Source organism: Artemia franciscana, chromosome 16 (assembly GCF_032884065.1).
Source record: "Artemia franciscana chromosome 16, ASM3288406v1, whole genome shotgun sequence".
In the NCBI taxonomy this organism is placed as follows: domain Eukaryota; kingdom Metazoa; phylum Arthropoda; class Branchiopoda; order Anostraca; family Artemiidae; genus Artemia; species Artemia franciscana.
Genome location: NC_088878.1, coordinates 6,630,611 through 6,657,041, shown reverse-complemented (window position 1 = coordinate 6,657,041; position 26,431 = coordinate 6,630,611). Strand labels below are relative to the sequence as shown.

The following is a 26,431-nucleotide window of genomic DNA, read 5'->3' as shown; positions in this document are numbered from 1 at the left end:
CATATAGATATCAAAATCAAGCTTACAGTATTTATACACAAAGCTTACATTGTCTTTGTTCATTCCGTCTGTACTCAGCATTATGCTTAACTTGTTTAAAACGTCCAAAGTGTTCTCTCCTACTTTCAATCTCTGTAGTTAGAACATCAATAACAGGATACAACACTGTAATTTTGAAAACTCTTGCGGTGTCTTATATGGAACTATTGAACCCCCACCTAATTTCACTAGAACTCTATGTTTCCGGGATAATTCAGGGCCTCCAAAACAATATCTATTAGCCAAATCTGAGCTTAGAAGGCGATAATAAAGTGCCATATGACACCCGAAACGCGCACTTTTGTCAAAAAACTACCTTTTTTTATTTGATATTTTAATGTCTTAAATATTTAATATCTTTTTATTTAATTTCATGGGTTGAAACAAAAATGTGACGCATGGCAAAATACATGGGAAATATATAATTGGTTTATATATTTACATACTAGGGAGGGAGTTGTGGGTAAACTATGGTGCAGATCCGGTCAAAATGTGTTAACTACAATTATTCTACACATTATGAGGTAGGTCTAAGAATTATTTTTTACATATTTCCCTCTCAACCACCTCGGTCCCATACTTAAGTAGGAGGGGGGGGGGATTTTTTCTTCTTTTTTCAAAAAAATGTTTTGAAATTGAGCGATGGGGGGAGCTCAGGAGGGAAATACTCCACCCCCCTATGATTGAAGCCACTGGAAATAGTTTCAATAGCAACAAAATCCTAATAACGTTCAATATTCGGGATTATTGGCTCATAGAACTCTGTAGATCTGAATTCCTTCGGCATTGCCCTATGGTAGGCTATAGCTTAGACCAAGTATCGAATAATTGTTTAATCTAGCTTAAAACGTAAAATTTACATGCCATAGTCTAATTTAGATATTGAAAATAGTCGAACTTTCTCACTATAATGAATTTTAAGCACTAACAAGAGTGAAATTCTCCCTAGTTGATGTTACACTGATCTTGTATAAGTAGTAGATGACCCATTTCCTTGATAATAACACTTTAAAGGTGGTATATTTGTGTAAATATTATTAAATTAGCACAATGGACCACCATTTTTCGCGTTTTTTTACATTAAAAACGAGCTGGGACTAATTAAAAAAAAATATCTGATCGGAAATAAAGAGCGAATTTGAAGCTTAAAACAAGCGACAGCATTAAAGTTACTTAATGATTTGTAGTTTTCTCTCCAAATTATTGGGGAGGCACAAACTGGTTCCCCCTTGCCCCCCTCCCCCTAATGACACCAATTTGTAGCTATTCTTTAAAATAAAAACTGGACAATTTTTCTGTTTTTTTTTATGCTTTTGACGTATTTTCAACACAATTTTGATCTAGAAAAAGCAAAGCGAATCCTAAAGATCCAATTATGTAGAGAAATAAAGTTGAATTCGTGCCGTCGAAAGATAACAAAATTTCCGTCTTCTATTGACACTTCAAAAATCGTAGAACTACGGAAAAATAACATACCACAAGTTGCAAAGCGGAAATTAACCTTTAATTAATGTTTTATGCGGCTCTACTTCTTAAAAAGTAGGAAAATTCTCTTATTTTCTCATCGCTTTGGCGTACTTTCAACGTATTTTTCAATCTAGAAAACGCGAAGATAATTTTGAAGATCCAATTATGTAGAGTTTAGCTGGATCTGTGCCGTCGACTGATAAGAAAACTTCCGTCTTATACTGATATCACAAAAATCATAGAATTGCAGTAAAATGACATATCACATGTTGCACAATGGACATACACCTTTAATTAATGTTTTATGCGGCTTTTCTTCGTAAAAGTAGCAAAATTTTCCTATTTCCGCATGTTTTTGAAATATTCTTAACATATTCTTCAATCTGGAAAAGGCAAAGTAAATTCCGAAGATCTAATTAAACAGACACATAAGCTGAATCTGTGCTGTCGAGCGACAGCAAATATTACGTCTTATATCAAAATCTTAAAAATCATAGGACTGCGAAAAAATAACATACCACGAGTTGTGTAGAGGATGTAAACCGTTAATTAATGTAATATCTGGCTATCGACTAAATAACTATTAACAAAAAAACGTCTTTAGTCAATTTAGCGCAAACTGCCTACGTCTTCAAGCCATACAGAAATGATCTGTTAGACCTGGAAGTGGATCTCCTGTAGAAAACCAGTTTTGCTGCGATTCAAAATAGATGTTACATAATTCATTAACAAACGTACTCTCTCATCAAGCACTAAAACCAATTTTATAATAATTTCTTTAGCGCACTTTATTAATAATTACTTCATAATCTTCGGGTCTCGAGATTACACCAAGAATTTCTCTTAGAATTGGTGGCTGTTTGCCTGTAACCGGTCAGTATGATTTTCAATTTGAAACAGCAGATCGCGTATCTTCATTGACTATTTCGGCCTATTCTGTTATCAAGTATTACAACAACATGTAAGACAAACTATTTAATCAACTTTGCTAATGACCACTTCATAAGGCTCAGGCCTCAAAGTAACACCAAAAATTCCTCTCAAACTTGGAGGTGGTTTACCTACAGGTAGAGAAACTTTGAAATGTTGCACCAAAGAACCAAGAACAATAAACAACTCTGCCTTAGCTAGTGACTCTCCAGGGCAAGCACGTCTCCCTGCAAAATTAAATACATTTTACTGTATTTGAGAGGTACAATTGGTATAAATAACAAAATAAGTACTGATTTTTTAAAAGATTTGTTCTTACGGCTCTCTCACTGGTTTTGTTTAATTTGAAGAGCGTAATGGCGCATAAGAGATTCATGTGCATGGGCAATGTGGGGTGCTGCGACAACCTTGGATTGGGTTCACTATGAGAAATATTATGGGTGCAGTGTAACTTGAATTGAAAAGTATAGCTTCCAGCGGTTCAAAACTTGAATAAGATGCATCCTAAGAAGAAATTTTGCTTTAAAATTAAAGTATGTAGGGTTTATCAAAGACTGTCTCAAAATATACTGTTTTGTTTAAAATAAGGTTTATTCTCTATTTTGCCAAATAAACCATACAAATTCTAATGATTCTAAAGTGCACCATCTATATAAGGTAAGGATGTTTTATTTTTCCATATAACATCAAATCTAATTCAATCTTTGCTCGCACTTCAAAAAATGTCGTATACGCCATATAAGGCTACGTTATTTACCTCACACACAGCCCCTGTTATTTATTTTGAAGTGTCTGGCGATAATAAAAATCTAATTTATTCTATCACCTAATGATCACCACACAAAAGAAAACAAGATGTTTCATCCCTATCTTTTTGTAAATTAAACATAAAGAAACCAGTCTTTTTGACTGAAAGCAAGAAGCAACAATAAAAACATAAAACGAACAGAAATTATTCCGTATATGAAAGGGGCTGTCCCTCCCCCCTCAACGCCCAGCTCTTTGCGCTAAAGTTTGACTCTTTTAAAACAATAAAAACTTTAGCGTAAAGAGCGGGACGTTGAGGAGGGGACAGTCTCTTTCACACACTGAATAATTTCTGCTCGTTTTAAGTTTTAATATCGCTTCTTACTTTCAGTTGAAAAACTGTTTTTCTATATTTAATTTCTGAACGTTTTTAAATTAATGCAGGTTTGAATTTGGCTCACCGTACATGACTAATTAGAACGAAACTTGCATATTAATTTTACTTTTTTTTAAATAATAATAACCTTTCAGTTGTTTAAAAATGAATCCTAAATCACGAAGGCTATTTAATTAGATTAATAGACTCTGTTAAAAGTTAAAAAAAGAAACTTTAGCGTAAGAGTGAGCTACTGAGGAGAGGCAACCATCTCATATACGTAATATTTTTTGTTCGTTTTATGTTTTAATGTTGCTTCTTACTTTCAGTTGAATTTTTTTTTATTTAATTGCTGATTGTTTTTTAAATAATGTCGGGAAATCCAGCTCCCCCTCCATGGAAAATTCCCTTCTCCCACGATAAATTTCTCCATGGTAAGATTCTCCCTCGTATCTTAAGTTAGCTATATTTGCAGAACTAATTTTGTAAGGAATAGTAACAAAACGGCCAAAGAGGTCGAGACTATTTTTCATAAAAATTAGTGTCACAAGTTGAGCCATTTTCAAATGACTAAAATGAATGAAAGAAAAGATCTTTAAATAATATACTCAATAATTTATGTTCATTTAAGTTTTAATGCTATTGCTTACCTGCAGTTAGAAGAATTTTTTTTTATTTAATAACAACCACAAGCCGAACACACACAATATCTTTAGTTTATCATTGCACTAGCTGTTGGGGTGGTGCTTCGCGCCACCCCATCACCAAGTTGATGGGGGCGCTTCGCGCCCCCCAAGCCCCCGCGCTCGCGTAAGTCGTTACACGCAATATTACTTACGCGCCATTGTAGTTGTGTCACTGTGTCCCACCTGCGAATATATATATATATATATATATATATATATATATATATATATATATATATATATATATATATATATATATATATATATATATATATATATATATATATATATATATGTTTTTAACTACGTAAAACTTGCGAATACACAACATTCAATGAATATACAACATCCCTGTCCCATTGTCTGTGCATATAAATAGATTGTCAGGTTTACCGACTCTTGAACATGCAACATGTAATTGTCCATGGGAAAAACAATCCGTATTCAGATCTATACCTCGTTATTCTAATGATTGCCCTTGAGCTTTGTTGATGATGATTGCTAATCGAACATTCCCTGTGTCCCCGTCGTCATTTATATATTCCCCCTGTGCCCTCGGCGTCCCCGTTGTAGTTGTGTCCCTGTGTCCCGGTCGTCATTTATATTCCCTATGTCCTGGTCGTCATTTGTGTCCCGGTGTTCCAGTCTGTAATTTCTCTTTGAGTGTCCCGGTCGTCATTTATATTCCCCGTGTCCCGGTGGTCATTTGTGCCCCGGTGTCCCGGTCTGTAATTTCTCTTTGAGCATCCCGGTCTTCATTTATATTCTCTGTGTCCCGGTTGTCCATGGGAAAAACAATCCGTATTCAGATCTATACCTCATTATACTAATGATTGCCCTTGAGCTTTGTTGATGGTGATTGCTAATCGAACATTCCCTGTGTCCCGGTCGTCATTTATAAATCCCCCCTGTGGCCTCCGGCGTCCCCGTTGTAGTTGTTTCACTGTGTCCTGGTCGTCATTTATATTCCCTGTGTCCCGGTCGTTATTTGTGCCCCAGTGTCCCAGTCTGTAATTTCTCTTTGAGTGTCTCGGTCTTCATTTATATTCCCTGTGTCCCGGTGTCCCGGTCGTCATTTGTGTCCCGGTCTGTAATTTCGTCAGTCGACAAACATGACGTGAGTCGACAAACAACTTCATGACGGCATAATGCTCAATCCTTATAATGACGTCAGTCGACAAGCATGCATGAAGTCAGTCAACACACAACACACAAAAAACTTATTTTTACATATATAGATAGATAAATATCCTAGTTATGAAGCTGCTTAAAGTAATATTAAATGGTAATACTGGCCGGAAAATAACACAAATAAAATTATTGCTTACATCGACCATTATTGTACAAAATTCAAACTTTAGCGTAAAGAGTAAGGTATTGACGAGGGAGTGAACTTCCTTATATGCGTAACATGAGGGGGCTCACCCCCTCGTCAATACCTAGCTATATACGCTAAAGATCGAATTTTGTTCCATTTCTTTAAGAATGACCCCTGAATCACGTAGGTCGTTTAATTAGAATAAATAGCTCTTTTGAAACTACTAAAAATACTATAGCGTAAACTGCGAAGGATTAAAGAGGGGGCGAAGCCCCTCATATACGCAATAATTTCTGTTCGTTTTAAGTTTTAATGTTACTCCTTACTTTCAGTTGGAAAAACATTTTTCTAATTTAATTTCTGATTTAAATCCACCCCCACCTGAGAAAATTCCCCGGAAAGTGTATGTATACTTACCAATAACAAATACTATGTGTAAACAATGGGCAAAGTTCATAACTTACAGTCCTTCCCCTGGGAACTGTGGGGAATTAAGTCATCCTCAAAGACATAGTTATTAGATATTCCGACTATTCTGAACAAAATGGCCATCTCAAAATTTGGATCTGGTGAATTTGGGAAAAAATGAGCGTAGGAGGGAACTTCTGTTCAATTGAGCCTTCTGGCAAAATTCTAGGAGCACTGGGTTGATAGGATCTCTCGTGGGTAAAAAACAAACAAACAAATAAACTTGCATCCGTGATCTTTCTTCAGGTGATAAAATACAAAATTCCACATTTGTGAAGGTAGGAGCTTGAAACCTCTACAATAGGGTTCTCTGCTATGCTGAATCTGATGGTGTTATTTTCATTAAGGTTTTAATGACTTTTAGAGGGTGTTTCCTCGTTTCTCGAAAATCGGGCAAATCTTCTTAGGCTCGTAACTTCTGATGAGTAGTACTAATCTTGATAAAACTTATATATTGAAACTCAGATTCTTTTAATGTACCTATTGATATCAAAATTCCGCTTTTAGATTTGCGGTTACTATTGACCCGGGTCGCTCCTTACTTACAGTTCTTTACCACGAACTGTTTGAAAAGTCTGTTTCAATGTTTAAGGGGTTTTCAGAATAATTTAATTCAATGATCATGCAAATTAAAATCTTTGTGCTATTTTGGTCAAACAAGGTATAATATACCTGGAAATTTGAAGGATATGTGGTTAAGAGAATGTTGGAGGAACCATTGATCCCTTAAATACGTCCAATAAGATTGACTGTAATCCACATGGTATTTTACCTGAAATAACGTGTAATATACCCGTCTTTCTTTAAGAAAAAGTGGCAGGATGAGAAAGCGGGACATACGAACCAATTTGTGTCCTAATTATGTACATTGAGAAGCCTTACGTTGTAAGGGAAACATCCCTTGATTGTAAATGGTTGCATGATTCTGGTAAAAAAACACATGCATAACTTCTTACTAAGAAGTTTGTGCTGGGATGGAGTGGAGTAAAGAAGCTGTGTTTTAGTATTGATCCTTTCATAGAAACTGATAATTCAGCGTGGTTCTGGATAAAAACAAAGCTTAAACATAAAAGAAAGCTTAAACACAACCACCTTTCTGCTACAAAGCTGGAGGTGAGAGGGGCGCAAAAACGACTAACTATGATTATCTAATCACAGAGATTGCAAATTAAACATAGTTTTATTTTAACGAAGGTTCACCATATCTAAGTTTTTGCTAAAAAATCAACTGGGGAGGAGGGGAGAGCCTTGCACAATAAGCCTCCAATAATACAGGTTGGAACTGTGTGTGATATTCTGCTTAAGACATGCAGCAACATTTCAGCCTTTCTTCTAGGAAATTAAAATGAAGATGGGAGTGAACAAAAGACCATGTTGTCTTGAGCTTATTTTAACACCGAGTCAGGACTTGGCTCATTTTTGAAACAAATTAGGGCTTAGCTAGTTTTGTTTGCAAATCGTTATACCATTTGTTTTTTTTCTCCCAAAGCGTACTATAATAATGAGCTTGTCAGCATCTTGAGCTCTAACTTACTTTCTGTCTGTTGGATAGGGAGTCAACAGTGTAAAAAGTGCACCTGATATCATCAAGTAAACAAGACCCAGGGCTATACCTCTTGTGTATCACCTTTTTACTTGTCACTCAACTGGGTAATGGAAACTGAGCTCCTTTTCTTTTCGGCCAACCATAGGGCTAAACGGAAAGTAGGTCGTCCTCGATTGGGGTGGGAAGATGTCATAAATAAAGATTTTAAGGAAAGGGGAAATTCCTAGGAGGTTGTAAAGAGGGAGGCTGTGAATAGATTGGGAAAGGGGGAGGAACGTACGTAGCTGTTTCATCCCCAGGTGTCTTGGTGCTACGATGAGTATCAGCACAGCCAATAGCAATTTTAACATGATATATTTGGAACTTTACTCGCGTGTATTAGACATGCAAGTGAAGGATACTTGCCCTGTATGTTGGTAGTCGTACAAAAATTGGCCTTTAAGCTATTAAGACATAAATGGTAATCGTCCTAGCTGCATTAATTAGCCACGTTTGTAAAATTAGCAAGATAAGTCAAAACTAGTGCGCTTTTTTTGCTGTTCGTACTATGGAACTTAAAACCACAATAAAATTTAATTATAAATTTTGATTAATAAAATTAAATAAATTAATAAAATTTTGAAGGTATTGCTCTTTCATTTTCTTCTTCCAAATTATAGGGTTTCATACTTATACGTTTTGGTATTATAGGGTTTGAAACTTAAAACTGATTTTGATTTGAACAATAAGGAGAAAAAAATCTTTAACTTTGAATTCAGTCTATAATTCTATTATAGTAATAACTAGCGAATTGAGCTGGACTTCATTGAGCCAAAAAATTATGCATAAACTTTATACAAAAGAGACACAGAGACAACTGATTATGTCTTCTTTATCGATAAAAAAAAAGAAACAAGAAATTAAGAAAATTACATTTCCCACTAACATAACTTCAAATAGAAAAAAAAAAAAAAAAAAAAAAAAAAACGACTCAGGGAGATGAGAATATAATTTATTAAATAAATTATAAATAAATAAATAATATATTCAATCCTCGTTGCTGAATTGGTAATAATATTGCTAGCGTAGAATCACTTTCGCTAAAATGTCTATGGTTTCTCATCAATTCCTCAAATAGTGAAATAGCAAGGGCGAGAAAGATCCTTTTTTATAGAGGCTTCATCGTAAAGTTTGTGTGAATTTATTACTGAACTCTCAGCTCCTTCTGAGTAGCTCCGCCTAACTCTCATGAGCTCATTAGAAAATCCCTACTCTACCATCTATAGGTAGGAACGTTTTATGGCTAGTATTGAGCTATCCGTCTCGACCTTGATTTGATAGAGGTCGAAATAAAAGTCGGCTTCAATTATTGCAGGGATTGAATTGCAGGGAAGTCTAAAATATGAGATTAAACTTAGAATATAATCAACAGGAAAGTTTTTGCTCAGTTGAGTAAAGCCCTTTGGAGTAGATACCAAACTAATCTACCGCACAAAATATCATGATTAATGAAGCAACAGTTAAATCAGTAGTGTTGTATGGAAGCAAAACTTGCATCACGAAAGCAACAGATGCTGAAGCGCTAAGGGTAGTCACTAGGGTAGTCAATTCATTCACAGAATAGTAAGTCTCCCCCTAACTATTAAGGTCACGAATAAAAAGAGATGAAACAGTAAAGTCTTTCATGCGACGGTAAATGTCACATCTTTCGATGGGTATGTCTACCGAGAAACTGAAGACCATCTCACGAAGGAAATATCAACTGGCCTGCCAATACCCTTCCGGAAGAAGCACCCTAGGCTCCAACACAGACCTTGCTCGCTGCAATCGAGCTTGTGTCCTGCTAAAAATAAGTTAGTACAAAGACATTGGCAAAGGCGAAGCGTAAATTACGATGCTAAAACAGAAAAAAAAACAGACAGACCGTTCCTAATCGCTACTATTAAATATCCTTTTTTTTACATTTATCTTCTTCTTCTTGTCTAGTTTAGCATGGAAGCATTTTCACCTAATCTCATCACGAAAATCGAATTTCGAGCCTTACAGAATATTGCTGCAGTTGAGTTCGAACTCTGGATCCCATAATACCAAGCTGAGGTGAAACCTATTATGTGCGTACAGAACGGGTCTTTCAATCACGTTGGTTTGTTGCAATAATTTATCTCAGTAAGTGGCTTACTTAGATCAATTATACTCCATTTAGAGGAGTTGATCAGGGCTAACTCAAATGTGCAACTTTTTTAGTTCTAAGTGCTTATAAGTCTTAGCTCGTGGCTTAATTATAGGCTTCTTGAATAGTTGATATTTAAGGCTGTTTTCACGAACTAACCGCATTTTAAATCTATAATTCGAATTGTAAATTATACCACTTAGCTGACCTTCTAGAATATACTTTCTAGAACCTTCTAGAACATAAGAATGTCGTTTCACTGAAAAGTGGGATTGTGAGTTCATAATCTAGATTATGAAATTGACAATCTTACAAATGAAGGAAAGTGGGGTTTCCGTTGTTGGATTTCGCAATTTAAACCGATTAGAATGTTACACCGATCCGATACCCAAGCAGGAATTGAACACTTGACATTATGATTTGAAGACTAATGCTCTGCTAACTGAACCAGGGCTCTATTGATCCCTGTTTAAGTATTGATATGTTTAAATTCTGATGTTTCACATCTCGTAATTTGAGAATCAAGTCTTTTAATTCAACTTTAAATACTTCTTTGTTCCTCAGATTATCTTAAATCTTCCTTCAAGAATCTGGGTTATCGATAAAAAGTCAGTTAAATGTCGAACTGCAGATCTAAGTCCATAGATATAAGCAAACTTTTGAATAGAGAGCAATAAAAAAGTCTTTCTTCACTACAATAGCTTGCAACATCTTTCTATTTTTTGCTTTGGCAGGGAAAAAATTTCGCAACAAATGGCGTCAACGGCATCATATCCTGATTTTGTTTTTCTTAGCATCTCCTTAAGAAGATTTAGGCAGGCAAATCAAATGTTGCCAAAATATCACTTTAGCAATAATATATGCTAGGGAACATAAAGAAGTCTCCGAAGAAAAAGAGCTACGTAGAAGTCTAAAAAAGGAAAACATTTTTATCTAAATTATTCCGAACTCTACTTTTTGGAAAATATGAAAAAAGTTGTAAGCAACTTTGTAAGCAGTTGTGAACAAAAAGTTTAAAGAATGTCTCAAGATCGAGCAACCATCAAGGAAGAAAATAAAAAAGACTGATTCAGACATAGAAAAAAAAATGTTGACAAGTCAGTATCAAACGAATTTGATACTTTCTAGTCACGCGATAATTCGTTTTGAAGTTTTGAAAAACCGTTATCTAGGAATTAAAATAATCCTCAACTGATGATGTACTTCAAAGAAAATGCCTCAAAGGCATTTTTGTAACTGGTCCAATGCTATTATAATTTGATACGAATAATAAAAATATTAAATAAATTACAAAAAGATATTTGAGGCAAGCTGCCAAAAAAGCAAGATCAGCTTTGAAAACTTGAATTTAATTATTTTGTTATGTTTCATTTGAATGAATTTATCATCTCACAGCATACTGTTTATCAGTCCTGGTTGGTATCAGGACCGTCGGTCCTGATCTTTTCCCCCAGATGTAATTTAGAATTATTTGACCTTTTTGATCTATATCAATATGGGTTGATTTTTGAATTAATATGAAGTAGTTGTGGGCATTGAGTCATGGCTACTTGTAGAAAAAGCCAAGACAAATAGTCCAATTGAGTAAAAAGCGAACCTGACATTAATTCCCGCTTATTAGGATTGTATAAAAGGGAGGTTAATTCATTTGTTAATAGATATGTCTATCTATTATCCGTCCATGCATCATTACTAGGGCAGTAGAACCAAGGTAGAGTCATAGAGCTAATATAGTGATAGAACCTATAGTTTTCCAAGTGTTTGATTAATCAAAATTGAATCAAATAGAGCGTGGACACCTGAACCCAGAAGAGTAGAACAACCATAACTATAAAGCTTGCCACCACCCTGGAAGGAAAATTTACTAGTTACCCCCTGCCTTGTCATCCGTAGAAAAATGTGGGCTATGTCAGACTATCCCCACATAGTTAGATAATGGATCCTCTGATTAAGCAAGACCACGAATCGCTAGGGCATGAGAACACAATCAACTTCAACTGGTTTTGTACTGCTGGCAAGTTCAATAGGGAATTATTTTTGTAGTTTGATGATATACACTGGAGGTTAATACAGTCTCTTGGATATTTCTAATGAACAATTCATGTCCGTGTCATAAGAAAACCAGAAAGAGAAATCAAGGGAACTACAATGTTGTTCCATAGGGAAAATCGTATTGATCTTCTATGAAAAAATGGTGCACGTTTCCAAGACGCTAGAAAAAATAGTGTTTAACGAAAGCCAAAGAGTGTGCCTGACAGCCCTGTAGCACATTGGACTTTCTAAGTGTATAAGATCTTCTTCTTGTCCTTTACACGTTCTAATTTTGCCAATTGAAATCAAGCATATAATTAAGGAAGATGAGCTTTCCCTGAATAAAAAAAAAATCCATGAAATAAGAAAACGAAAAATAACTAAATAAATTAAGTTTCCCATACATAAAAGAGAATTGAAATGCAGAAACAGCAACTATTTTAATGAAATATTATTCTGAAATACATTGACAGTCTTCATTCTTTAACTAGTTGTAATAAAAATAAAAATTGGAATTGTCTTAAAACGAGATCCTGATGGGTCGTGTCTGCGACAGAGGGATCAAACCGTTCATGGTAACGAACTGTAGGTAAGGAGCGACGCAGCTCAATGGTAACCAAAAATCTAAGAAACGGAATTTGGTTAACATTAGGTACATTAAAAAAATCGGATTTTATGCTAATTTCAAATATATAAGTTTCGTCTAGTTTAGTCTTACCAATCAAAAGTTTCGAGCCTGAGAATATTCGTCTTATTTTCAAATAAAAGTGGGAAACGCCCCCTAACAGTAAGAGAATCTTGATAAAAATACCATCATCAGATTCAGCATATCAGAGAACCCTCGTGTAGAGGTTTCAAGCTCCTATCAGCATAAATGTGGAATTTTGTATTTTTTTTGCGAAAGAATTATCACAGATGCGTGTTTATTTGTTTTAATTTGAGGGGTAATTGTATCAATCCAGAGGTCCTAGAACATTGCAAAAGGGCTCATTCAAACGGAAATTAAAAGTACTAGTGCCCTTTTTAAGTGACCAAAGATTGGAGGCCAACTAGGACCACTCCCACGATCATTGTTTCCTCAGTCAGCTGATTAAAATTTTTCGACAGCCATTTTGTTCAGCACAGCCGATAAATGTAATGACTATGTCTTTAAGGATGACCTAATCCCCCACGGTCCTGGGGGAAGGGCTGCGAGTTGTGAACGCTGGTCATTGTCTACATATAGTATTGGTTACTGGGAAGTATACAGACATTTTCAGGGGGAGTTTTTTCTGTTCGTGGGGGGGGGGTTCGAGCGAAAGAAGGTTACATGGGAGGATCTTTCCATGGAAGAATTTTCCAAGGGGGGAAGGAATTTTACAGGAGGGGGCACCGGATTTCACACATTATTTAAAAAACGATCAGAAATCAAATAAATAAAAAGCTTTTCGAACTGAAAGTATAGTGTAGTATCAGATTGACGACGCTTCTTGACTACTCAGCAATACAAAAATATATAAGAAGAAAGAACTTACAACAGGATAAAATTAATAAAAATAAAATGAAAAATTTTGAAAAAAAAAGTCCCAGCATCCTCAACTCAGCTAAGTTCAACCAAGACTGAGGTAAGGATGCTAGGACTCTTTTGAAAGCGTATCAGAGAACCCAACTGTAGAGGTTTCAAGCTCCTATATGAAGAAATGCGGAATTTTGTATATTTTGCCAGAAGAAGGATCACGGATGCGTGTTTATGTTTTTTTTTCTCCAGGGTTGATCGTATCGACCCAGTGGTTTTAGAATGTGGCAAGAGGGATTATTCAAACGGAAATTAAAAGTTCTAAAGCCCTTTTAGAGTGACCCAAAAAATTAGAGGGCAAATAAGCCCCCTCCCATTCTCATTTTTCTCCCAAAGTCACCATATCATAATTTTTAAATAGCAAACTTGTTCAATATAGTCAAAAATAGTCAATAAATATGTCTTTAAGGATGACTTAATCCCCAAAGTCCCCGGTGGAAGTGCTGTAAGTTGTGAACTTTGCCCGTTGTTTACGCATAGTATTGATAACTGGGAAGTATACAGACGTTTTCAGGGGGGGGGGGCTGGTGGAGAAAGTTTTGCAAGGGGATATTTCAACGGAGGAATTTTTCATGGAGGAAGGCTATTTTCAATGAAGAGGATGCTGAATTTCCCAGTATTATTTAAAAACGATCAGAAATTAAATTAGAAAATAAGTTTTTTCAACTTAGAGTAAAGAGCAACATTAAAACTTAAAAGGGACAGAAAATATTACGTATATGGGGGAAGAATTGCCGCTTCTCAATAGTTTGCTCTTACACTTGATTATTTTTTTTTTACTTTTAAAAGAGGTTACCTTTCTAATTGAACAGCCTTTGTGACTCAAGGGTCACTCCTGAATAACTGGAATAAAAATCAAACTCAGGTTATTATAAGGTAATTATTAGTCAAAGAAAGTAAAATAGATATGCAAATTTCATTCAAATTATTCATGTACGCTGAGCAATCTTCAGAACCTCGATTAATTAAAAAACGTTCAGAAATTAAATAAAAACTGTGAGTTTTTTAACTTAAAACTTAAGACCAACAAAAATTATTCAGCATATAAAAGGGATATCTCTTCGTCAACGGCCCACTCTTTTCGCTAAAGCTTATTATTGCTTTAAAAAGTATAGTTGTAAGGAGTCGAACTTTAGCGTAAATAGTGGGGGTTAAGGACAGCCTCTTTCATATACAAAATAATTTCTGTTTGTTTTAAGTTTTATTGTTGCTCCATACTTTCAGTTGAAAAAAATAGTTTTTTTATCTATTTGCTTCAAATACCAGATTTTTAATGTGAAATTTGACCGAGATGCGAAGTTAAACCTATATTTAATGCCCTATTTTTAGCAAGAATCCATTAATTTCATTATTTTTCTTGCCTAAGTTTGAAAAAAAGATTTAAAGATAATTGTCAATATTTTTAAAACTAAAAAAAACACACCAAACGAAATTATTGTTCTAATGAAAGTGATGCTGAAACTTAAAACAAATGAAAATTGGTGCTTTGCAGTTTATAATCTCTTTTTGGAAAAGCTATTTCACGGAAACCGGCTTTGTGATATTTCCCTATATTTTTATATATATTTCCCTATATTTTAATATTTCCCTATATTTTAAAATTCTGAAGAAGTAGCGCTTTACTGAAAACGCAAAATTGACCACAAAATAGGAATAAAAAAGAAAAATCTTTCTGCGGCCAGTAGGAAAAAAAAAAGTATAAATAATAAAGCTCTCAACAGTTTTTACCAGCCATGAAGTCAATAACTTTTCTAAAACAATTTTGATTCTCTGAAGAAATATCAAGAAAGCAAAGCTTATAGTAAACTACTAGTTTTCCAGGATCCACTAAACATAAGAAAATATAACGGACCAGTTTGATTGAAAGAGTTTTTAAAAAAAATATGTTGCATAAATCACGAATCACTAATTTTTTGCTGTATTAAGTTCCGACATCCCTCTTTACTTTAATCAGACAAACTGTTTCAAAGAATTATAATATTAAAAGAATAACCTTCTAAAAGGAGTCACTCATGAAGAAACTTGGTGCTGAAAAAAAAAACGCAGAAAATAGACGAGATAGCGAGCATGAGCTATTAATTTAAGATTGCTATTTCAATTTATGCTTAGTCAGACAGTCATTGTGCTGTGGTAAATGTTAATGAACGACGTACATTTACATTTGATTCAGGTTGCAGCGGTGGCTAGCAACCTAGTAAGAGACGATCACGTCCCATATTAAAAAATGAAATAGCATTTAACTCCTAAAAATAGATTAAGATCGAAAAAAAGTACGCTATTAGAATCGCCTTGTCTAAGACCCCTATAAAGGATATGTTGCGTCCCTTGGCTTGAATATGAAAGGAAGTACATTGGCTTGAAAAACCTGGCTAAGCATGATAGACGAAAAAGGAAAAATTGTGAAACAAATCTCGAAGTAGAAGATTTTTAGTCAGTAAAATGGAATGATACTGCGAGCAATTGTTTTGGCCGCTAAGCCATCCAATAAGCCATCTTTGTCCTTCTCTATGTCATGTTTGGCACTAATCCTGGCTGCGGTGAAAGCTGAAACCTAGTAGAGAACGAATCACAGCTCATCGGATTGAAAAAACTATATTAATGAATTAAACGCATTGTGTTAATTCACCTTCGTTTGTTGTGAATTCCTCTTTATAGCTGATTGTGATGAGGAATCAGACTGCACCGACGAGACTGAATTCACTGAAGGAGCTGGTGATAATGACTGATTAGAGCTAAGAGAGTCTTTAGTTTTTTTGGTTTTAGTATTTCTTTTAATCTGATTGTGTTTCTTTGATTTTGCTTTTGCTTGAGGCCAAAATTTAGTAACCACGGCTAATATAAATAAAATAAATATACAAAGCACCCCAATAGCAATATAAATTGTGTATTCGTGCAAAAACGGTCCACTATCAAACCTATAATGTTCCTCCTCATATTGTTTGTAGTAACTATCATCATCAATCTCCCCCAACTGTTCTTTGTTTTCCTCTCTATTGTTGGCCCTTTTCCGTTCTACATTGGATGATTCCATCTCTTCTTTTTTCAGAACAACATTTTTATCTTGAATATTACGTAAATCAAGGATTTGCCTTTCGATACTTTCAATTGTCATGGACATAAGACGAACGGTAATATTGGCATTGCTTAATTGTTCTGTTTCTCCTTTTTTCCTGACCAGTTTTGAACTACGATTTCTAAGTGCTTGTAAAACTATCCGAAGGTTCTTTAAAGTTGAATCCCATTTTTTATGGATATCATCATTTTCATTCATGATTTCCTTTATGAAAAGGATATAAGTAGATTTTCCCAGGAGTCCCCTCAGCTCTTTTTTGATAAGATCAATGAAAAAACTGTCCTTTAAAATGAGTCTTGTTTCATTTTTGGACTGAGAATAAATATTTAGTTGTTTTATTACATGAAGCATAGATTCGAATTTGATTATGTATTCATATATCTTTTCGGAACGTTCCTCAGGGTTAGGAAATAGTTCGTATTCTATGTCTCCAGCGTCAGGATCTGTTAAAGACTGCTCTTCTATGTGTTGTTTGGTCGTTCTTATATCAAGGTTTGGTTTATCCGTAAGAATCACCGGTCGGGCTTCCACTAGAATCACCAATGATATAACTATACAGATTATGATTTTAAATTTTGTCATTACATACTTAATAGTACATAAATGTTTTGCTATAGTCATCAATTAATTTATTGTGTCTATACTAAACTGTAACCGGATTTAATTTTTCTTATACGTTCAAAATTATAAAGAAGCAAGCAATAAATACATTTTCTACCTTTAAATTTTTTGGTATTTCGGTATTTTAAGAATAAGCTTATTGTTTCTTCCTCGTAAGATTGCTTAAGACTAGAAAGTTGTGTTGCTATGAAGCCTTGTTTTAAGAATAAAAAAGTTCGTGTTACCAAACTACAATCAAATATTTGATTTGAGTGGCTACTTGTCCTAAGAATAACCAAAACTCATAAGAAAAAGAAAATCATTTTGAAATGACACATGTACTGGAAAAAAACCTATGCCATGCTAAATCCCAATACTTAAAATTTGAAAGGTTTAAACAAGTTAATTTACAAGTAAATTCTCTTCTATGAAGAAAAAGGAGAAAATTACCCCCAAAAGCTCAATATCATGGATATGGCAAGCGCAACCTATTAAAGATTGAGCCACAGACCGTAGTAAAAATTTCTAAGTACTTTCGGAAAAAACTATCAATTGAGAAATGCGTTCTAAAACACACTGAGAAAAGTTTGCCTTTTGAAGCTGATTCAGCAATGCTAGCTACGATTTTGGTTAGCCTTACGGTAAATTTTGTGGAAAACTTAAATTAGAGAATTCCAAAGATTACCTATTAACATTCAAAAAGCATATTTAATCAAAATGAAAACTGCACAATTGCAATCACCATTATAGAAAACCTTACACCCAAATAGTTACAAGCCCCTTCCCACCTTAAAAAACACAAAACCCTCTTTTTCTTTCTTTTGTTTGTCATCACCATTAGTGGGACACTGAAAAAACCGAAAAGAGCTCCCACCTTGAAAAACAAATAAAGTCACTCTTTTTTCGTTCTTTTTATTTTGTCATCACCGCTAGCGGGACACTTGAAAAACCTATAGAGCTGTTTAATGGCTCATTTGAAACCCAGCTGCAATATCTAATGCATTTTGTAGTTGCAACCTTGTAATGGACGAACCACGACGAATAGTAAAAAAAAAACAACGCGGTAATTTGGAATTGGTAATTTCGTAGCTGATTCAGGAATTGTAACTATTGTCTGGATTAGCCTTAAAATTAAGATTTTGTTTCAGAACAAGTTTATGGGAAATTCAAAATTCACCAGAAATACCTAAGAATGACACCAAATCAAAACAAAATATACCCCATTAAAATTACCATGGGCTATAACTTTGCATAGTAAACTTACAGTCCCCTGGCTTGAAGAACAAGGAAAATCAGATTTTACATTTGAAGTCCTTAACTTTCTCTTTTTTCTCCTCCTCCGCTAGCAGGGAATTTATGCATCATAGGGAGCTAGTTAAGAGCTCATCAGACAGGAAGTTGCTAAACCTAGTGCCTATTGCAAGTACCCAAACATAAAGTGGAAGATAAAACTTATCATTTGGTGAAAACTGCACCTTCGTGTACAAGATGGTGAATAATGTCATATTCGTAGGCTGCAACCATAAATTCAGTTATGGTAAAAGTTATATGATGACGCCATATATATGAATTTTATGTTGAAGAATGTTGTTGTTTTCATTTATAACTCCCGTGCCATTCGAGCTATGCTCTCTGCCGGGAGTAGGTAACAAAATTCTGTAATTTAGTGACGTCCAAAACCGAATTGGTTGAAAAGGTGTTTCCGAATATTCTAACCAATTATAAAAATCATAAATGGCTAAGTGAACGAGCGATTCTGGCAGCCAAGAATAAAGACGTCCACGAAATCACTACATTACTATTTTGACCAAGATTCGAGACCAGAAAGTCATTTACAAGTCAGTCGACACAGTTCTGGTGCCAAATGAAGCGGTTAATTATCCATCTGAATTTTTAAATTCCCTGGATCTTCCAGGGTTTCCACCACACGTGCTACAATTGAAAATAGGCGTACCAATAATACTGTTACGAAATATTAGCCCACCAAAGCTTTGCGATGGCACGTGACTCGCCGTAAAAAAAAAAACAATGGAAAACGTAATAGAGGCAACAATCTTGACAGGGCCTTTTGAGGGTGAGGCTGTTCTTATTCCTCGCATTCCCATGATTCCAACGGATCTGCATTTTCAATTTAAGAGATTGCAATTCCCAATTCGATTGGCATTTGCAATCACTGTCAACAAAGCTCAAGGGCAATCATTTGAAAAATGCGGTATAGATTTTAATACAGATTCTTTTCCCATGGACGATTGTATGTTGCATGTTCGAGGGTTGGTAAACCTGACAATCTATTTATATGCACAGACAATGGGACAGCGAAGAATGTTGTATATTCGCAAGTTTTACGTAGTTAATTTATAGTGTATATGTATATCTATCTATCTATATAAAAATAAATTGTATGTATGCATGTTTGTTTGTTTGTAAAAAGAGGGTTTGCATATGACGTCACTATAAGTATATAAGGCTTTGTATATGCACAGACAGTGGGACAGCGAAGAGTGTTGTATATTCGCAAGTGTTACGTAGTTAAAAACACACATAAAACTAAAAAAAAAATACTAAAAAAAACTAAAAAAGCTAAATAACTAAAAAAAGGGCAAAAAACTAAAAACTAAAAAACTAAAAAAAACTAAAAAAAGGGTAAAAAACTAAAAACTAAAAAACAAAAAAACTAAAAAAAAACAAAAAAAGGTAAAAACTACAAAAAAACTAAAAAGAAAAAAAAACAAAAAACTAATAAAAGAACTAAAAAAACTAAAAAACTAAAAACTGAAAAAGAAAAAAAACTAAACAAAGGAAAAAACTGACAAATAAAGGAGAAAAAGAAAACTAAAAAAAATAAAAATAAAAATAAACTAAAAAAGGTAAATGTATTAAAAACTGAATGTAAAAAACTGAAAAACATAGGGGAAAAAGAAAACTAAAAAAAAAACAAAAAAATAAAAGTAAAAACCAAAAAAAAACTAAAAAGAAAAAAAGGAAAAAAAACAAAAAAAAATTATTTCATCATATACCAATTCAAAAACGAATGTATATACAGACCAGGACACAGGGAATATAAATGACGACCGGGACACTCACAGAGAAATTACAGACTGGGACACCGGGACACAAATGACGACTGGGACGTGTGTGTCGACTGACGTCATGTTTGTGTGTCGACTGACGTCATGTTTGTCGACTATAAATGACGACTGGGACACAGGGACACAACTACAACGGGGACGCCGGGGAGCACAGGGGGATATATAAATGACGATGGGTACACAGGGAATGTTTGATTAGCAATCACCATCAACAAGGCTCAAGGGTAATTATTAGAATAATGAGGTATAGATCTGAATACGGATTGTTTTTCTCATGGACAATTATATGTTGCATGTTCAAGAGTCGGGAAACCTGACAATCTATTTATATGTACAGACAATGGGACAGCGAAGAATGTCGTATATTCGCAAGTTTTACGTAATGAAAAACATATATTATATATATATATATATATATATATATATATATATATATATATATATATATATATATATATATATATATTTATATCTATATATATAAAAATAAGTTGTCTGTCTGTGTGTCTGTCTGTGGATCAGGTGACGTCATGTTTCTGTGTTGACTGACGTCATGTCCGAAGATATACTCCATCGAAAACAGTTAGAGACGTCAGATATGACTTTTGATTTTACATCAGAAATTTATAACTACACTTTAGTTGTTATAGAAGATTTGTGCGTACGTATGGCAAACAAACCTCTTCAGGATTTGGGAATGCCTTCACCTAACCGTATCGCTGCTGTTTCGACATGTGTAGAATTGGATCGTGAACAAAGTTACAGTACGAGTGATCTATTGTCGTATGTACAAAATAGCATTTCCAAGTTAACGTCGGAACAGAAAGACATTTATGATACGATAATGCATTGTGTCGATAACAACGTTGGAAAAATTTTCTTTTTGGATGCGCCAGGAGGTACTGGTAAAACGTTTGTGATAAAACTGATTCTGGCATCAATTCGATCAAAAAATGATATAGCGTTGGCAATTGCGTCGTCCGGAATAGCCGCAACATACCTGGTGGAAGAACTGCTCATTCCACTTTGAAATTGCCTCTGAACTTGCATTCTACAGAAACTCCCACGTGCAATATTTCCAAATCATCTGGGATGGGTAAAGTATTGCAGCAATGCAAACTTATTATTTGGGATGAGTGCACAATGGCACACAAAAAATCGCTCGAGGCTCTGGATCAATGCTTGAAAGATTTGCGAGGGAAGTCGAAACCCTTTGGCAGCACATTAATATTGCTTGCGGGAGATTTCAGGCAAACATTACCTATAATACCTAAATCAACTCCTGCAGACGAAATGAATGCTTGCCTGAAAAATTCTAATTTATGGGCACACGTAAAAACATTAAAATTAACTACAAATATGCGTGTCCGATTGCAAAACGATGACTCTGGTCAAACATTTTCAGATCAATTGCTGGCAATGGAAACGGAAAGCTCCCAGTAGACTCAATTTCAGGACGTATACAACTACCTGCTGATTTCTGTAATTTAGTGACGTCCAAAAATGAATTGATTGAAAAAGTATTTCCGAATATTCTAAAAAATTATAAAAATAATAAATGGCTAAGTGAAAGAGCGATTCTCGCACCCAAAAATATAGACGTCTACGAAATCAACAATATTGTTTTAATACTTTTAAGAAATATAAACCCACCAAAGCTTTGCAATGGCACGCAACTTGCCGTAAAAAAAAAACAATGGAAAACCTAATAGAGGCCACAATCTTGACAGGGCCTTTTGAGGGTGAGGCTATTCTTATTCCTCGCATTCCCATGATTCCAACGGATCTGCCTTTTCAATTTAAAAGATTGCAATTCCCAATTCGATTAGCATTTGCAATCACCATTAACAAAGCTCAAGGTCAATCATTAGAAAAATGTGGTATAGATCTTAATACTGATTGTTTTTCCCTTGGACAATTGTACGTTGCATGTTCGAGGGTCGGTAAACCTGACAATCTATTTATATGCAGCGACAATTGGACAGCGAAGAATGTTGTATATTCGCAAGTTTTACGCAGTTAATTTGTATTTTGGAACCAAATGAAGCGGTTAATTATCCATCTGAATTTTTAAATTCCATAGATCCTTCAGGGTTTCCACCACACGTGCTACAACTAAAAATAGGCGTACCAATAATACTTTTAAGAAATATCAACCCACCAAAGCTTTGCAATGGCACGCGACTTGCCGTAAAAAAAAACAATGGAAAACCTAATAGAGGCCACAATCTTGACAGGGCCTTATGAGGGTGAGGCTGTTCTTATTCCTCGCATTCCCATGATTCCAACGGATCTGCTTTCTCAATTTAAAAGATTGCAATTCCCAATTCGATTAGCATTTGCAACCACCATCAACAAAGCTCAAGGGCAATCACTAGAAAAATGCGGTATAGATCTTAATACAGATTGCTTTACCAATGTACAATTGTATGTTGCATCTTTGAGGGTCGGTAAACCTGACAATGTATTTATACGCACAGACAATGGGACAGCGAAGACTGTTGTATATTCACAAGTTTTACGTAGTTAATTTGTATTGTATCTATCTATCTATCTATATAAAAACGAGTTGTGTGTATGCATGTTTGTTTGTTTGTAAAAAGAGCGTTTGCATATGACGTCATTATTAGTACATACTGCTTTGTATATGGACAGACAATGGGAAAGCCAAGAATGTTGTATATTCGCAATTTTTACGTAGTTTGAAACACATATATAAATCTATCTATATTCACAGGTGGGACACAGGGACACAACTACAATGGCGCGTAACTAATATGGCGCGTAACGACTTACGCGCACGGGGGGGCTTGGGGGGCGCGAAGCGCCCCAGCAACTAGGTGTTGGGATGGCGCGAAGCGCCACCCCAACAGCTAGTATATATATATATATATATATATATATATATATATATATATATATATATATATATATATATATATATATATATATATATATATATATATATATATATATATATATATATATATATATCTATATTCACAGGTGGGACAAAGGGACACAACTACAATGGCGCGTAACCAATATGGCGCGTAGCGACTTACGCGCGCGGAGGGCTTGGGGGGGCGCGAAGCGCCACCCCTACAGCTAGTATATATATGTATATATATATATATATATATATATATATATATATATATATATATATATATATATATATATATATATATATATATATATATATGTATATATGTATATATATATATGTATATATATATATATATATATATATATATATATATATATATATATATATATATATATATATATATATATATATATATATATATATATATATATATATATATGTATATATATATATATATATATATATATATATATATATATATATATATATATATATATATATATATATATATATATATATACATATATATATATATATATATATATATATACATATATATATATATATATATATATATATATATATAATATATATATATATATATATATATATATATATATATATATATATATATATATATATATATATATATAAATAAGTTGTCTGTGTGTGTTTGCATCTGTCGAGTGACGTCATGTTTGTGTGTCGACTGACGTCATGTTTGTTGACTGACTTCATTTTAAGGATTGAGCTGTATGCGTCATGAAGTTGTTTGTCGACTGACGTCATGTTTGTCAACTGATAAAATTACATACCGGGACACAAATGACGACCGGGACACAGGGAATATAAATGACGACCGGGAACCTCAAAGAGAAATTACAGACTGGGAAACCCGGACACAAATCACGACCGGGACACAGGGAATATAAATGACGACCGGGACACAGGGACACAACTACAACGGGGACGCCGGGGGCACAGGCGGGATATATAAATGACGACCGGGACACAAGGATTGTTCGAATAGATATTACAGACCGGGATACCGGGACACAAATGACGACCGGGACACAGGGAATATAAATGACGACTGGGACACTCAAAGGGAAATTACAAACTGGGACACAGGGACACAAATGACGACCGGGACACAGGGAATATAAATGTCGACCGGGACACAGGGACACATCATTAGAATAATGAGGTATAGATCTGAATACGGATTGTTTTTCCCATGGACAATTATATGTTGCATGTTCAAGAGTCAGTAAACCTGACAATCTATTTATATGCATAGACAATGGGACAGCGAAGAATGTTGTATATTCGCATGTTTTACGTAGTTAAAAACATATATATATATATATATATATATATATATATATATATATATATATATATATATATATATATATATATATATATATATATATATATATATATATATATATATATATATATATATATATATATATATATATATATATATATATATATATATATATATATATATATATATATATATATATCTATTCACAGGTGGGACACAGGGACACAACTACAATGGCGCGTAACTAATATGGCGCGTAACGACTTACGCTTTTTTTTACCTTTTTACCTTTTTTTACCTTTGTTATAGTTTTTTTAGTTTTTTTCTTTTTCTTTTTAGTATTGTTTTGTAGTTTTTACCTTTTTAGTTTTTTTATTTTTATTTTTTTAGTTTTGTTTTTCTCCTTTATTTTTCAGTTTTTTTCCTTTTTTCATTTTTTTTCTATTTTGTTTTTTTTTTAGCTTTTTAGCTTTTTTAGTTTTTTTATTAGTTTTTAGTTTTTTTTTCTTTTTAGTTCTTCTTGTAGTTTTTACCTTTTTTTTAGTTTTTTTAGTTTTTTTTTGGCTTGAATACATTCGTTTTTAAAACACAACTACAATGGCACATAACTATTATGGCGCGTAACGAATTACAAGTGCAGGAGGGGCTTGGGGGGCAAATCACCCCTACCAGCTAGTTGTTGGTGTGGCACGAAGCGCCACACCAACAGCTAGTTCAATATAAATATATGCGGCTTAGAGAAAAGGTACCATTACACTAAGGCTCAAAGAGAAAATGTCAAAGAGAAATTATCCTATAATGTCACCAAAAAAGTAACACCAGGAGGAAACACCAGAGCAACGCAAAACCGCGCAGTTAGATGAAAATCATCCTGGACAGCGAGAATTAAAACGTACCAAAATTGAAAATGATAGCGATGATGATTGGGCTTGGGATTATGACTTGGATAAGGTCATCAATACCTACCAGATTTTAGTTTAAAAAAACAAAGGTTTGGCAATATGTATTTTATAATGACAAAGGACAAGTCGATGTAAAACAAACCAAACAAATTGAAAGTGATAGCGATTAAAAAAACTGATGTTGAAAGAACTATCGTTTCCCAGTTGCAACATCTTTCCCACAAAAATAATAATTTAGTGCTTCTGTTCAAAACGGTAATCGAATTGATTCCTACTAATACCCATAAAATTGTTATTTATTTTATGAATTATTTTATGAAGAGAATTATATTTTTAAATGCTGTCAATTGTTTCACCAATATATCGTTGATATGTATGCAAAGATTGAATCAGAACGTTTGCTATTCATCCGTCTGAATCAGACCAAGCTCCACTCTGAACAATCCATTCATTTGCGAGATGCAGTTGTAAATGACGGTAATACCACTAATATTAGACGAGTAGCAATTTACAGATCAATTGCTGACAATTGGAAACGGAATGTTTGGAAACGGAATGTTACCAGATGACTCAATTTCAGGACGCATACAACTGCCTTCTGAATTCTGTAATTTAGTGACGTAAAAAATAATTTGATTGAGAAAGTATTTCCGAATATTCTAACCAATTATAAAAATCATAAATGGCTAAGTGAACGAGCGATTCTGGCAGTCAAGAACAAAGACGTCCACGAAATCAACAATGTTATTCTGACCAAGATTCAAGACCAGGCAGTCATTTACAAGTCAGTCGACACAGTTCTGGAATCAAATGAAGCGGTTAACTATCCATCATAATTTTTCAATTTCCTGGATCTCCCAGGATTTCCACCACACGTGCTACAATTGAAAATAGGCGTACCAATAATACTGTTGCGAAATATTAACCCAATAAAAGTTTTGCAATGTTAGGCGACTTGCTAAAAAAATGGAAAACATAATAGAGGCAACAATCTTGACAGGGCCTTCCGAAGGTGAGGCTGTTTTTATTCATCGCATTCCCATGATACCAACTAATCTGCTTTTTCAATTTTAAAGATTGCATTTCCTAATTCGATTAGCATTTGCAATCACCATCAACAAAGCTCAAGGGCAATCATGAGAAAAGTGCAGTATAGATCTTAATACGGATTGTTTTTCCCACGGACAATTATATGTTGCATGTTCTAGAGTCAGTAAACCGGACAATATATT

The 26,431-nt window shown here is 34.2% G+C and overlaps 1 protein-coding gene across 1 annotated transcript in view; it reads right to left on the bottom strand.

Moving 5' to 3' along the window:
- Positions 1–2,468: 2,468 nt before the first annotated feature.
- The window catches only part of LOC136036977 (cytochrome P450 2U1-like), a 110,806-nt gene continuing 86,843 nt past the window's right edge, over positions 2,469–26,431 (bottom strand). Inside the window, exon 7 of the mRNA XM_065719376.1 lies at positions 2,469–2,663. Within this exon, the coding sequence (XP_065575448.1) occupies positions 2,482–2,663 (182 nt within the window). The 3' untranslated portion in view covers positions 2,469–2,481. The remainder of the gene's footprint in view (positions 2,664–26,431) is intronic.